General features: G+C 41.2%; 1 protein-coding gene across 1 annotated transcript in view; it reads right to left on the bottom strand.

The window, feature by feature from the left end:
* Positions 1-14,055, bottom strand: part of SENP7 (SUMO specific peptidase 7) — an 83,301-nt gene that overhangs the window by 48,508 nt on the left and 20,738 nt on the right. The window contains exons 7-13 of the mRNA XM_060234563.1: positions 11,062-11,171; positions 10,135-10,310; positions 8,852-9,197; positions 8,462-8,628; positions 6,810-6,944; positions 5,400-5,433; positions 4,480-4,647 (exon numbers count right to left, since the gene is read on the bottom strand). Coding sequence (XP_060090546.1) covers positions 4,480-4,647; positions 5,400-5,433; positions 6,810-6,944; positions 8,462-8,628; positions 8,852-9,197; positions 10,135-10,310; positions 11,062-11,171 — 1,136 coding nt within the window. The remainder of the gene's footprint in view (positions 1-4,479; positions 4,648-5,399; positions 5,434-6,809; positions 6,945-8,461; positions 8,629-8,851; positions 9,198-10,134; positions 10,311-11,061; positions 11,172-14,055) is intronic.

The raw sequence follows: 14,055 nt of genomic DNA, 5'->3' as shown, positions 1-14,055 counted from the left end.
CCTCCATCTCCTTGAGATAGAGGCTATACAACTGGTGCTGGAGGAGGAGAGGACCCAGGGTGTCTACTCGATCTTCTTCATCGTCCCAAAAAAGAATGGGGATGTGAGAGCAATCTTAGACCTGAAATGGCTCAACAGAAAGGTGGAGACGAAGAAGTTTCGGATCCTCCTAGCCCTACAAAAAGAGGACTTTCTGGCATCGATAGATCTATCCGAGGCCTATTTACACATACCAATTCGGCAGGGGCACCGCCATTTTCTGAGATTCTCTTACGACGGCAGCCACTACCAATACAAGGCATTGCCATTCGGCTTAAAGTCCTCACCCAGAGTCTTCACAAATATACTGGTGACAAATATACTGGCAGCCCTGCATCTCAGGGGAGTGTCATTGTTTCCATACCTGGATGACAGCCTAGTCAAGGCACCATCATTTACGCAGACAAAAGCTGCCCTAAAGGAGACAATGGATGTTCTGTCCTCTCACGGGTTTGTCATAAATCGGGAGAAGAGTTCCTCATACCGGTTCAATCCATCCTTCACCTGGGGGTGCAGATCAATACCAGGGAAGACAGAGTCTTCCTCTCCCAGGAAAGACAAGCGAAACTGACACAACTGATCCATTCAGTGTTGCAGGCCAAAACCATGCAAGTGATGACTCTAGCAAAATTGGTGGGACTCTTAGTCTCGTGCCAGGACCTTGTGCAATGGGCACGTTCCCATACATGACCCATCCAGTCCTTCCTACGTCCCTTCCAGACAGCCATTGCTCAGAGGAAGCCGCTCCAGGTTAGGAGTGCCAAAACGGGTGAAAGTGGCCTTGCAATGGTGGTTGTTGCCACGGCGGTTCCAAGCCGGACAGGCTCTGCGAGAACCAATTCAAACAGTCGTGACGACAGATGCCAGCTTGTTTGACTGGGGGGCACATGCGAAAGGACAGATGGTTCAAGGGCACTGGTCCGGTCAGGAGACCTCCAACAGTATAAATGTCCTGGAACTGAGGGCGATCAGACTAGCTCTGCTCCACCTTTCGGACATAGTGAAAGGCCAACATGTTCTCGTCCAAACGGACAATATGACGGCGAAAGCCTTTGTGACCAAGCAAGGGGGGACGTGATCGAAACTCTTGCAGCGAGAAGCAACTCTGCTGATGGAGACAAATCTTCAGTCCCTGAAGGCTTCACACGTTGCGGGAAAGGACAACGGGTTAGTGGACTGGCTCAGCCGTCAGGCCCTGGATCAGCGGAGTGGTCGCTGAACAAGATGGTCTTCCATCAAGTTTGCCAGAGGTTCGGGTTTCCAAAGGCGGAGTTGTTCGCGTCGGAACTAAACCATCAAGTTCCAAACACCCTGTCAAGAACAAAAACTCAAAAGGCCATGGGCACAGATGTGTTGCACGCAGAGTGGCCCAAGACTCTTCTTTATGCCTTTCCCCCAGTCCAGGTGCTGCACAGGTTCTTGCTCAGGGTACAGGAATTGGGGGCGGAGGTAATAGTAATAGCACCTTTTTGGCTGAGAAGGGTCTGGTTCCAGGAGTTGATGCGTCTCAGGGTAGTCGAACCCTGGATACTTCCACTAAGGAAGGATCTTCTGCTACAGGGAGAGGCGCTGTGTCCACGACTGGAGATGCTAAGACTCACAGCGTGGAAGTTGAACGGAGGCAACTAACTGAGTTGGGGTACCAAAAAGGGGTTTGTAGATACCTCTAGACAAATGTCTACTAATAGAGTGTACAATGCCACTTGGCAGACCTTTGTATCCTGGTGTCAGACGAATAGTGCAGACCCAATGGCTGCTAAGATAGCAGTCGTGCTAGCCTTTCTTCAGGTGGGGTTGGAGAAGGGACTTAGTACCAACACCCTCCAAAGGAAGGTGGCGGCCATTTCAGCGGTGAGAGGTGATAGGAAGGGCAAGTTGCTGTCCAAACATTCACACATCAAATGCTTTTTAAGAGGGGTTTCTCTCCTTAATCCACTGCAGGCACACAGGTTCCCTTCTTGGAATTTGAATGTAGTGCTTGAGGCATTAAGTCACAAGCCTTTTGAGCCTATGGCTTCATGCAGTTTAAAGATGTTTACTTTTATAACGATTTTCCTGGTGGGGATTACTTTGGCACGCAGGGTGTCTGAGATTAAGGCATTGTCTATACACAAAGATCTTTGTGTTTTCCACCGAGATAAGGTGGTCTTGAGACCTGACCCGGCCTTTGTCCCAAAAGTTAACTCACTGTTTCATAGATCAGAAGAGCTTATTCTTCCTTCCTTTTGTCCCAATCTACAGCACGAAAAGGAGAGACTATGGCACTGTTTAGATCAGGGGTCCTCAAACTACGGCCCGCGGGCCAGATGCGGCCCACTGAGGACGTTTATGCGGCCCACCGGGTTATGGCAAAATCAGACCGGAAGTGACGTTTGACCTAAACTCGCGTTAGCAATGCACACTTCCGGCACTGGGCTGAGGTGGCGGAGACAGAGTGTGAGGTGATACCGAGGTGAGGTGAGTTCCCAGGCCGGGGTGTGTGGTGTGGGGAAGAGAGAGAGATGCAGAAGATGGAGAACTGACGGCCCGCGGACTTGTACAGTAAAGGCAGCCACCACAACAGTCCGGCCCTCCAACAGTCTGAGGGACAGTGAACTGGCCCCCTATTTAAAAAGTTTGAGGACCCCTGGTTTAGATGTTTGCAGAGCCTTAAGCCTTTGCTTGGACAGAACTAAGCCTCTAAGGTCTTCTGATTCCTTATTTGTTTCTTTTAATGCCAGAGCCCTGGGTAAAGCAATTTCTAAATCTACAATTAGATGATGGTTGCGAGGCTGCGTCATCGAGGCGTATATGGCCAGGGGATTGGAGCCTCCATCAGGCATCACAGCTCACTCCTTACGGGGAGCAGCCACTTCGGCAGCTTACAGAGCTTTCCCTTCTATGGAGGTGGTGTGTAGAGCGGCCACTTGGCGCTCCGTTCATTCTTTTACAAAGCACTACCGTATTGATAAGCTCGCTTTAGCGGAGGCGGCATTCAGTAGGAGGGTGTTGCAGGCTGCTATTTGATCCAAAGGACTGAGTGGGCCCACCCTTGGGAACTGCTGTTATAAGTCCCACAGGTCAGGACTGACCCACTACTGGGACCACTGGAGAACAGAAGATTCTGTTCACTTACCGTGAAGTCTTCCTTCTTGGTGGTCCCAGAGTGGGTCAGTCCTCCCCGCCCGGTTTGGGATTCACTCAGTCTTTGCATTAATACACTGGGAGGCCCGGGTGTTCGGGCATTTGTCTTTCTGCTGAGTTTACTGTGGACGATGTAATTGCACATGGGGAGTTATTGGTTACAGGCATTCTGGTTTGGTTGTACCAAACTGTCCAGTTCCACTGTTATGAATAAAGGAAGTTGGATGATTCTGTGTATGCGTCCTTGATTCCAGGTCTGGGAGGGGACGACAGATATTACTGTGGTGTTTCTTCCCTCGGTTGCAGTTTGTTTTCTAGTTTCTAGTTGAGAGTTGACTGGCTTGAAGATGAACTGAAAGTTAAGGGGAATAGCACCCCCTCCTGGAAGGAACTTGTTTTGCTGGCCCTGCCTACGGAGAGGAGGAGCTATATTCCCATAGGTCAGGACTGACCCACTCTGGGACCACTGAGAAGGAAGACTTCAGGGTAAGTGAACAGAATCTTCCGTTTTCTATTATTATAGGCTTACGTAGCATTTTTATTTTCCTTTCCAGTTCTTGCCTGAGAAAAAAGAGTTATGTTTTATTTCAAATGAAGTCATTAACTTGAAGTGCTTGCTGGTTAATGATCAAACAACTAGGCACTCATATTTCATTGTGTTATAAAAGATAAGTCTCTCTCATGGAAAGTACCTTATATAGATGACAGGGAGTCTTACACTGCTCTGCTAACAAGGAGAATTCTCAAAGGGCTGAGTAGTACAAACTCTTTAACTGGATACCAATTTAATTACTCAACCCAAACATGTCACTCAACATATTATCACAAAGAATAATTTCCTTGCAATTCGGATATATAAAAGTACTTGTATAATTCCTCTTCAAACAAGTACAAATAAACAGATAATATACTTTAAAAGTACCCTAGAATAAATGGGTTGAGGATCCAACCGGAAGAATCCAATACTGAAGAGTTCCAAAAGACACTTAACATATTAAGTAGTCTTTTAATTTCTAAATACTAATTTTCAATGCTTATCATAGCACGCATTTCCCTGAACTTTCCATTTGGGTACTTAATCATCAGCAAATTAAATGACATACCAGAGGAGATCACTGATTTGTGACATTTAGCATTATGTAAGGCAAATCTTAGCAAAACTCTCAGTTCTGTAAAATATTCCGTGTTTTTCTTTCATTAAATTAAAATCTAAATTCAGACATATTCATGGCATATTCACTGAAATTCTATGTTGCCTAGAATGCCTAACAGATGTACAAGTTAACTATAAACAATACATACCTTTGTTTGGCAGAGATGTTCCTATTTTATTTTCAATCTGTTCCACATAATTTGATGACAGCCAAAGAAAAATGACAGCATTACTCCTTGGAGATGAGGAATCATCAATATTTTCACTCCACAGACCAACCTTTGTTAAGTGCCTGGTATCTACTAACAGGTCCATGTTCTTATTAGGGGCCACTGTAGGGAACAAAATTTACAATAAGCAGATAGCCTTCAAGACTGAATTAAGCCTGGCAACAGAATTTCTCATTGATGAAAATGGGCTGGATCAAACCAAGCACAAGTAAAAACTGCCTTTGAAAACAATTAAGATCCATTCTTACATAATTGTCAACCTTTGAATTAAGCTAAGTAATAATGCTAAGAAGTGAACACTTCTCTCAAAGAAAGAAGCAAAAGCACTTGTAGGAGTGGGTCCAACCAACTTTTCTGCTAGGAAAAGGGAAGGTGTGGTTCTTTTTCACCACCAACACAGGTTCTGCTGTGGTTCAAGGGACCTACATGTAACAAAACTATTGTGGAACGGGGGCTGTAAATTGGGTAAAATTCAGTATAACCCCCTTCAAGAGGGGGTTAGATAAAAATATGGAGCACAGGTCCATCAGTGGCTATTAGCCACAGTGTGTGTGTATATATAAAATTTTTTGCCACCGTGTGACACAGAGTGTTGGACTGGATGGGCCGTTGGCCTGATCCAACATGGCTTCTCTTATGTTCTTATGTTCAGTGGAAAAGCTCTCCGGCTTCAACCCTTGGTATGATTTTGCACTTCTTTAAACTGTGGTGCCACCTATTTAAAACAGATACAGCATGCTTAACACATCAGATACAACCAAGGAAGGTCTTTTGCTAATGAGCTCTGTTGTGCTAATAAGTCAGTATTGTTGCTTCAGTGATCTCATTCAAGAAATTCAGTGAAACAATCTTACCTTCAAATGGAATCTTAATGTAACTGGTTGTAAACTTTAAAAAAGAGAAAGAAACAAAAAGTCAATCTTTTTAATGCACCACTTCAGAAATACATTTCAGTAACATGTTTGAAACTGAACTGGGGGAAAATAAATGAGCACTTAATACATTTCAGACTCGACATTCTATTTTTAAAAAAACAAACAAAAAAATACTTGCCTGATGATACACTCACTTCAAAATGTATTCTGCTTAAACCAAAGACCTTATATTTCAAATAAGTGGCTGGGATCTAACATTAACATGCACAAACCACATTTCTTTGGAAATGCAGCAGATATTCAGGCATGATAATTTGCTATTCATAGGTGAACCAATATTTTATAATCCCAGACAGTAATGTTGCATATTGACTTCAGCAGGACATAGGCATGGACAGCTGTGCAGATAGAAACTATAACCAGGATCCAAAGAGCTGTCCATCTTTCAGCAAAGGCATTCCATTTTTATTCTAGTGAACAATGTAACTTATTTCCCATCCAGGGCCAGCATCTGGCCCATCCTCAGCCAAAGGCACCTGCACCCAAGTCACAGAACTACCTGATGTTGCAGGAGCTTAGTAGGATCCACCCACTCACATGTACCACAGGCAACCATCATCAACTCAGCCAGAATTCCAAGCATAGAATCCTGAGCAGCTGATGCCTGCAGCAACCAGACCTTGGCCTCACCACCTCCCTCCTGGACCCCAGAACTTTGGGCACTGGCTGATAATGTCATCTCCTGGTGCTGGATATCAAAGCTGATGTTGAAGAAGAGTGAGCCTCAGAGGACATCAGGCCAGCTGGTGAGCATGGGGGCAGCCAGCAGAAGCGCAATGACCTGGCTGGAGCATGGGAGGAGACCAGCCATGCAAGAACCTGGGAGAAGCCAGGCAGGGAGGGCATGGCTGAAGGCAACCAGGGAATGGACCATTGAGAGAAAGAGGGAGGGCCAGCAAGAATGAGGCAGCAGACTCAAGTGAGTAGTGCTCCAACTCCTGGCCCAGATAAGGGCTTAGGCCAAAGAGGCAGAGCCAGGGCTGGGGCTGATTGGTGGAGCCAGGAATGGCAGTTCCACAACCAGGCCAGGGAGGAGAGGAGGAGCATTGTATTGCACATACAAGGGAAATGCTGCAGGCAGACTTAGGTGACACAACCCTCCCCTCATTTCAACTTTGAGGTCTGGAGAGACTCTGGAAAGTGAAAATGGCACTATGGCCAGAGGATGGCACCAGAAAGAGAGAGACCCTACATTTCCTTTATATCACTGTTTCTAACCTCACCTCACAGGTATATATGCAGTGAGGTGAGGTTAGAAACCTAAATCATATTTCAAATTAGTTTTATGGTTTTCTGAATGCAAGCCTAACTCAGTCACAGTAAACTTACTCTGGTACAACCTGCTGCCATTCCTTTATAGTTTCCAATAAAAAACATGGCAATGTTTACATCTAAGATAAGATCCACCTGTTCATTGGTCTTACAGTCTGAAGTTGCCTTAAGCATAAGTGATTCAGTGGAAACCTATGAAATAAAAAAAAGATTAAATATCTTCCCCTTCCACCAAATACCAACAACTGTAACGATAATTACATACATACTTTTAAAGACATGCACACAACCTCAATATTCCAGGACTGCAGTAACAACCAGGACATTTAAAAAACCAAACATTTAGTAGATTCTTATCTCATTTCTCCTCCAGGCTGCTCAGGGTAGCATACATGGTTCCCTCCCCAAGGTTGCTAGCTTAACAAAAAGTATGCTTCATAGCAAGGTGAGGATTTGAATCCATGTCCCCTCAAGTTATAGTCTGATATTCTAACCACTAGAGTACAGAAGTTGTGACTCAGTGGTAGAGCTACTCATGCAGAAGACCACAGGTTGAATCCCTAAGATCTCCAGTGAAAGACCTCTAAGACCCATTCTGAATAGGCAAAACTGACCTTGATGGACTAGTGTTCTGATTCAGGTATTTACTGAACTATGTTCTTTTTATCGGTATTTACTGCCAATTAGAGCCAAACTACATTACATCTTTTAAAAGGAAATTTAGCCATTTAAAAATTGCTGCAAGGGCCCAATCTTGATCAGGCCCATGCTGCAATAGTACTTAAGCTATCTCCCCACCCGCCCAAATTTTCAAGTGCTAAAACAAGGCTGTTTTGAAATAGGGAACAAGATCACCTGGTCCTACTGCTGTGTGGACTTCATAGCGATTTTTAAAAGGCTAAATTTTCCTCTAAAATGGTGTTGGCAGCCATGGGTTGGGCCCCTGTCTACCATAACTTGTAGAGCAGCCCTTAAAGGTAGTAAAACACACAAATGAACTGAGAACTGATTTTTTTTTATCACATGGCATTATAGTTTATATAATCACCAACCAAAACAAAACTGAAAGTGGTCCTAGGGTGGAAATTACATGTAGTCCTGCAATTCGCTTTTACTCAAGGGCATTCTTGTATCAGACAAAGCAACTGTGGTTAGTTTCAGAGTAAGTAGAGGAGTGTTTTTTGTCTTTCCTTCCTGATTCAAGATTCCTATGACCCCACAGCTTTTTTTCTAAAAATATAAAAGCTACATGTCTCCAGACTGATTTTTTTTTAATTTAAATCTGAATCTTGGGTAGCAAAGCAGGAGGTCATGTGCAATTTTAAGCAAATGCCTTGGAAAAAACTGAAGTTAACCACAAAGTTGCTTCATCTGATAAAAGAAAGTCGGTGCAGTCAAGAGTCACAGAACTATATGTAATGCGTAGTTTTATACAAAATGCATTAAAAACAGATGAAAAAAAGAGAGAAAAAAGAATTGTAAATTCTGTAAGGCTGCAATGCTAAGTACACCTTTGGGAAGCAGGTTCTGCTGAAATCTGTGGGATTAATTCACAAGCAAAGGGGTTAGAATTGGTGTCTGAATTCTGTGAAAGTGAACACAGAACACTAGGGGGTATATGGTTTTTGTAAAAATTACATAAATTATTCTTGCATGTTCTTGAGAATAAAATGATCTTACAGACAATCAGCATGGAAAAGGTTTATTACTTGTTCAGTCTTGCTTTCAATTAAACCCTCTGACAGCTCTTCTGACAATGGCAGCACATTTTCTCGTTCTTTTCCTTTATTCTCAGGTCTGTGGCCTTTTCCAATCTGGAGACAGGGCTTTTTATCCTTTGCTGCAGCACTTTCTTCTTCATCACTAGAAAGGACAACTAAAGAAAGGAAATAATGGCGCAGGAGTAAAACAGTTAATAACTTCAAATAAAATAGGTGAAATGCTTGAATAATTATCTGAGTTCTACTCTAAACAGGTAAAAGTCAACCTGAAAATCATTTGACAGAAACAGTATCATAAAAAAGTAATTGGGACATACACAGATGTGAATTGTATCCGCCTGTCACAAAGTTTCTAAAGCAGGAGGGTGTTACACATACTTGGCTCTGCTGAATCTGTGGTCTGTTTATTCTTTTCCAATATATTCCCAGGCTCCTCCAAAGGCAGAGCAGTATTTGCTTCTTGTTTCTCAGGAGAGTTAACGGGGGGTGACATCTGGACATCCTCACTGATAAAAGAGTGATGCTTTGTTTTTGGAGAAATATTTGAACAGCTTTCAGATGGACAAATTTCAGCATCCTGATCAGCTGCGGTGAAGGTTTCACAACAGTCCCATTCCAAAGGCCGGAGAATGTTTTCTTGCTGAGCATTATGTTCTTGACCTTGGTGATTCTCACCTGGGCATCTGCAGTGAGATGACTTAGTTGGTTCTGAGCTCTGTTCCTTCTACAAAAAGAAAAGAAAATGAAACTCTGTTTTCAAAAAAAAATCAGGTTGCAGTCTGCACTTCAAGAAAAGCACAGTAGAAATACTTAAATGATTGGCTGACTTCATGGCACAAAATTCACCAGTTTGTACACTGACAGTTACTAGTAAGTGCTGAACAAGATTTACTCCCTCTAGGATCAGTGTGAACCACAAAGAACAGTAAAAAATTAATTCTGGGAATGTAGCAAGATACAATGAGGCCTCTGGGTCCTAGCAACCCCTTAATGATGTCATCAGGGTACACCAGAGGCAACCAATCCCAGTGCAAATCAAAGACTCCTTCAATAACCCAAATGGACTCATCCAAATGATAGTGCAACATGGAGAACACAGCCTGCATTGGGAAAGATGTTGCAAGATCAGACACTGCCTTACCTTGCCATGATCCTGATAGTACTATCACATGCACTCCAAAGTCTGGTTCCTTTTAGGATTTCCCCCTCTCAATGGCATTTCATAAACTGGGACATTTCACTTGGACTCAGAAATGCCCTACACTGAAATGCATCTCAATGTGGCATTTTGTTTTCTTTCTTTCTTTTATGTCTTGCTGTCAAGAGACAGCTGACTTATGGTGACCCCATAAGGTTTTCAAGGCAAGAAATGTTCAGAGGTGGTTTGCCATTGCCCGCCTCCATGTCATGATCCTGGTGATTCCTTAGAGTTTTCGCATCTATCTATTAGCCAGGACTGACCCTGCAAAACTTCCAAGATCTAACAAAACTGGGCTAGCCTAGACTATCCTGGTCAGGGCTGGTATTTCTATAGATGGGCAAAAATATTAGCTCAGTTCATATAACTGCATATACTTCTGCACACATTATATCTAACATCTATTAGTTATTGGAACAATTTATTATTCTTACTGTGACCGAAAAATGTAAAACTTACTCACACTACACAATGATTTTTTTTGAAAATGTACATTCCACTGACTTGAAAAAACGTCACTTCTTCTTTTTCTACATTCATTATTTTGAAAGCATGTTTCCTGCAAACCAGCAGAGGCGTTCTTTGAATCCTTTTTCCCTCTATCTTGATTATCTCTTTCTTTATTCTGTATGCTACAGTCTGTATTTAAAATTTTAAAAATAGAATGATGAAGTAAAGGTAGATTATAATACACTTTTGACACTACATTAGTCCCACTACTTAAGGCATAATGATATTAAAGAGGGAGCAAAAAACAATGTCTTCACCCTACCACCCGAATTTACTTCATTTAGAAAATCTCTTCAGTTTCTAAATCAGTAGTATGTTAAGAAACGTTTACAATGTACCTAGTTTCACTAGATATGTAAGATAGCCATAAAAGGTGACACTTTTATATACTGCATTAAATATATCTGAAATAATCTGCACTTTCAGTTTTGTACTCGTATCATTAAATACAGCCTGCAACTTAATGTATAAGCACATACTAAAATAATAGGAAAACATTCATCCTGTTCCACTCTTACTGAGTACAGATAATAAGGTAGTTATAATTGGGTGATCTTAAATTTCTAGTACCTTAACAGGAATAAACTATACTGTGTTCAGGTAAGAATGCTAAAGATTGCTGCATAATAAACTTGCATTAAAACTAAAAATATGTTACACAGCAATCTATGCAACTAATTTCAAGGATGAAATTATGAGTAATAACATTAAAGATTCCTACCACTTTTGTGGAAATAAAAGAATCTGGATAATCTATTGAACAGAAATTACAGTCTGTATCTCAATTTGGACAAAGAAGAATTCTGTCTCAGCAGACCAATCCAGTTTAAATGTTTCATCCAAATACTGAAATGCATTAAAAAATGTCTTAATTGCAAACCTTCTAGCATCACATCACATCTTCTTAGAGTTGGCACTGAATTGCTACTTTCTGTATCTGTAGAGGGTTTCAGAATATGGTCATTTGGCTTTCTATGATATCTTCCATGCCTGGAGGAGGGAACCCAGTCATTAATCTCATTTAAACCTTCAACAGCGATTAATAATTTTTACAGATGTTTCAACCTCTTCCTTGACATAAAACCTTCTTCGTGTTCACTAAGCTTAAAACTAATTGAATCCTCCTTCAATCAGATTTCATGAAAATTCATAAACCTGCTGTAAAGTCAGATATTTGTTTAAGCTGTATTCTCTGCTCCTTGCTTCTTTCAATCAACACGTGTGTCACTGGAGAGAAAGACACATATACTAATTACGTTGTTATGAATGGGAATTGCCTTGCTTAGCACCCCAGCAAGCCACTCGACTTAATTAAGGCTCAGTGGGAGCAGGCGCTCGCTACAGATTCCACTTTCATCATGAATTATGTTGATAACTGGCAAATTCTCCCAGGGATCCACTTGCCCTGATACATAAACATTTTGCTGCAGCCCAGGACACTCAAAAACTTTGTTATAACAGAAAGGCATGCTCACACACCTTTACTGTGGTGAATTCAGTGGTGGTGCTGACAGCAAAGGAAGGCAATTCCTTCTACTCTGTATAGCAGGAAGGAAGAGGGCAAGTGAGTGCAAACTCCCTTACACAAATGCAGATCTAACACCATCTCTTGGATATTCAAGGATAGGGAGAGGGGGTTGAATCACTACCTATGTGATTTAAGTAACTGACTATTACATACAGATGTTTAGAAAAATACAATTTAATGCCTCACATGCATTAAGTAGCTATTGATTTAGTGAACTGATTTGCTCAGAAAGATTATAAGACTTTTTTGTTCGCCAAACAGAAAATTCTAGCCCCAGAGATATCTTCAGCTTCATCCTTTTTGGGACAGAACTGGGTGTCCCCAGGAATATCACATAAGGAATTTAATAATTGGAGACAAGGAAAACTTTCTACACTTTGCAAAATTACTCACAAAGCCTCTATTGAAGATAAAAGCCAATTAGATTCTTTAAGCTCTTCAATTCTCCCATGGTTTCCATATTTTCAAGTCAGATATCTCATTAGTGATCCCAGGATACAATTTGGCCTTAAAAGACCACATACAGAATTTGAACATCTCATATTACAAAAGGACCCCACCACCAAAGGTTCTCTCTCTTTGATATATAATATTGTTAAATTATAATTCTTGGGCAAAAAAACTGAGCTACCAACAATGTGGGCAATTTGATTGTGCCTTGGACCTTTTGGAAGAACATTAGGTTAAGATTTGGTCTTCTCCAGTATCCCTTAAAAAGGTATAAACATAAGAAGCAATTCAGAAAAATAGTTCATAGATGGCATATAACTCCTCTTAAATTACACATTTAATATCACCATCATACAACCCTAATTGCTAGAGAGGTTGAAATCAACCTGGATCTTTTATTCACTGCTGATGGACATGTCCTATTATGGTAAAATACTGGAATAATATTCTTAACTCACCTGAGGTCTACTGTGGCCTAGATGGCACCTAGGCACCTGCCAAGGAGTTGCTAGTGGGCCTACATATATCAGGATCCCTTCTGTCCCTCTGACTGGGTGGCAGAGTTTTGGTGGGAAAACTAGCCTAGAGGAGGTGGGACCTGGGAGGGAAAGCATAAAAGGCCTGGCTGGAAAGGAAGGGTGTTCTCTCTGGAAGGGTTGCAAGGAGAAATATTCTCTCTGGAGAGAAGGCAACTGGAGGGTTTCCTTACCCAAGTAGGTGAATCTGTTTGGTATTAGGAAGGGAATGGCTAGTCAGACGCATCAGGGCTTTTATTTATTTACCTAACCTTTACTGTTACTTAGTTCACTGCTGCACTAAATGTTTTACTATACACTACTGTTTGAGCACTTATAATAGATCTGTTGTTGTTAAACTGCCTGGGTCCTCACATCTCTTCAGTCACGGTTAAAAGGTTTTGTTAATAAGGAAGAAACGGTGCTCTGGGCCCTGGCCCTAACCCATTCAGGCCCTTACTTGAGTGGTGTCAGTCAGCAGAAGGCCCTTCCTGGTCCCCTGCTGTGTAACAACTTAATATATGACATCACAAGTTATGATATTCCCTTGCAGCCAAAGAATATATTATTTATTCTTTAGGAAGTGGTTAATGTACCCACAATTACTAAGGATTTAATTTTCTATGTTGGTGGATGCCAAAACCTTAATTGCCAGGCATTGGAAGGATACAGCATGTCTTTCAACACAACTATGGTTCAACAAACTTTGGGAATTCTTAATTATGAACAAAATATCTGATACTACTTCCTTAGCAGAAAATCCAGATTTTCAGTCAGAGTATTTAAAATGTTGGTTCCCACTTCTTGAATATATATATATATATATACACACACACACACACAGCATACTAAAATTAAAAAGTCAATCACAGATAACCTCAAAATTCTTGCTATATATTGAATGAGTGTTAAGCCTTGTCGCTTTGATTTTTGTATGTTTCCTTTTATTATTACCAAAAATTGTAATCTTATTGTTTTTATACTTGCATGTATATTGTTTATTTGAAAACACAATAAAGTCTTTAAATATTAAAAAAAATTGTTTATATTGTATAAGAATTGCAGTTTCCTGGCAATTTAAAAGATTATAAAGTGAATTTAAATATATTTGTGTGTTCTCTTTAAACTTTTTTACATATTCATCAAGATTAAGGTTTAGTTCTCACATCAGCAAGGTGAGTGAAAGTGAGGCTATACAGACAGTTCCTTTACACAAGTGATTCTAACTTAGTCTTCTTGACCTGTTATTTTACTGTATGTGGGGATTTTAAACATACACGAAACAGCACTGAATCATATGACCTGCAATTTGCAATTTGAAGCGGTACAACACAGGCATAGGGTTACCATTTTGGTGACGACTAGACCTATGAATAAGACT

Source organism: Heteronotia binoei, chromosome 3 (assembly GCF_032191835.1).
Source record: "Heteronotia binoei isolate CCM8104 ecotype False Entrance Well chromosome 3, APGP_CSIRO_Hbin_v1, whole genome shotgun sequence".
NCBI lineage: Eukaryota > Metazoa > Chordata > Lepidosauria > Squamata > Gekkonidae > Heteronotia > Heteronotia binoei.
The sequence above is the reverse complement of the archived record's forward strand: the minus strand, read 5'-3'. Positions and strand labels throughout refer to the sequence as shown.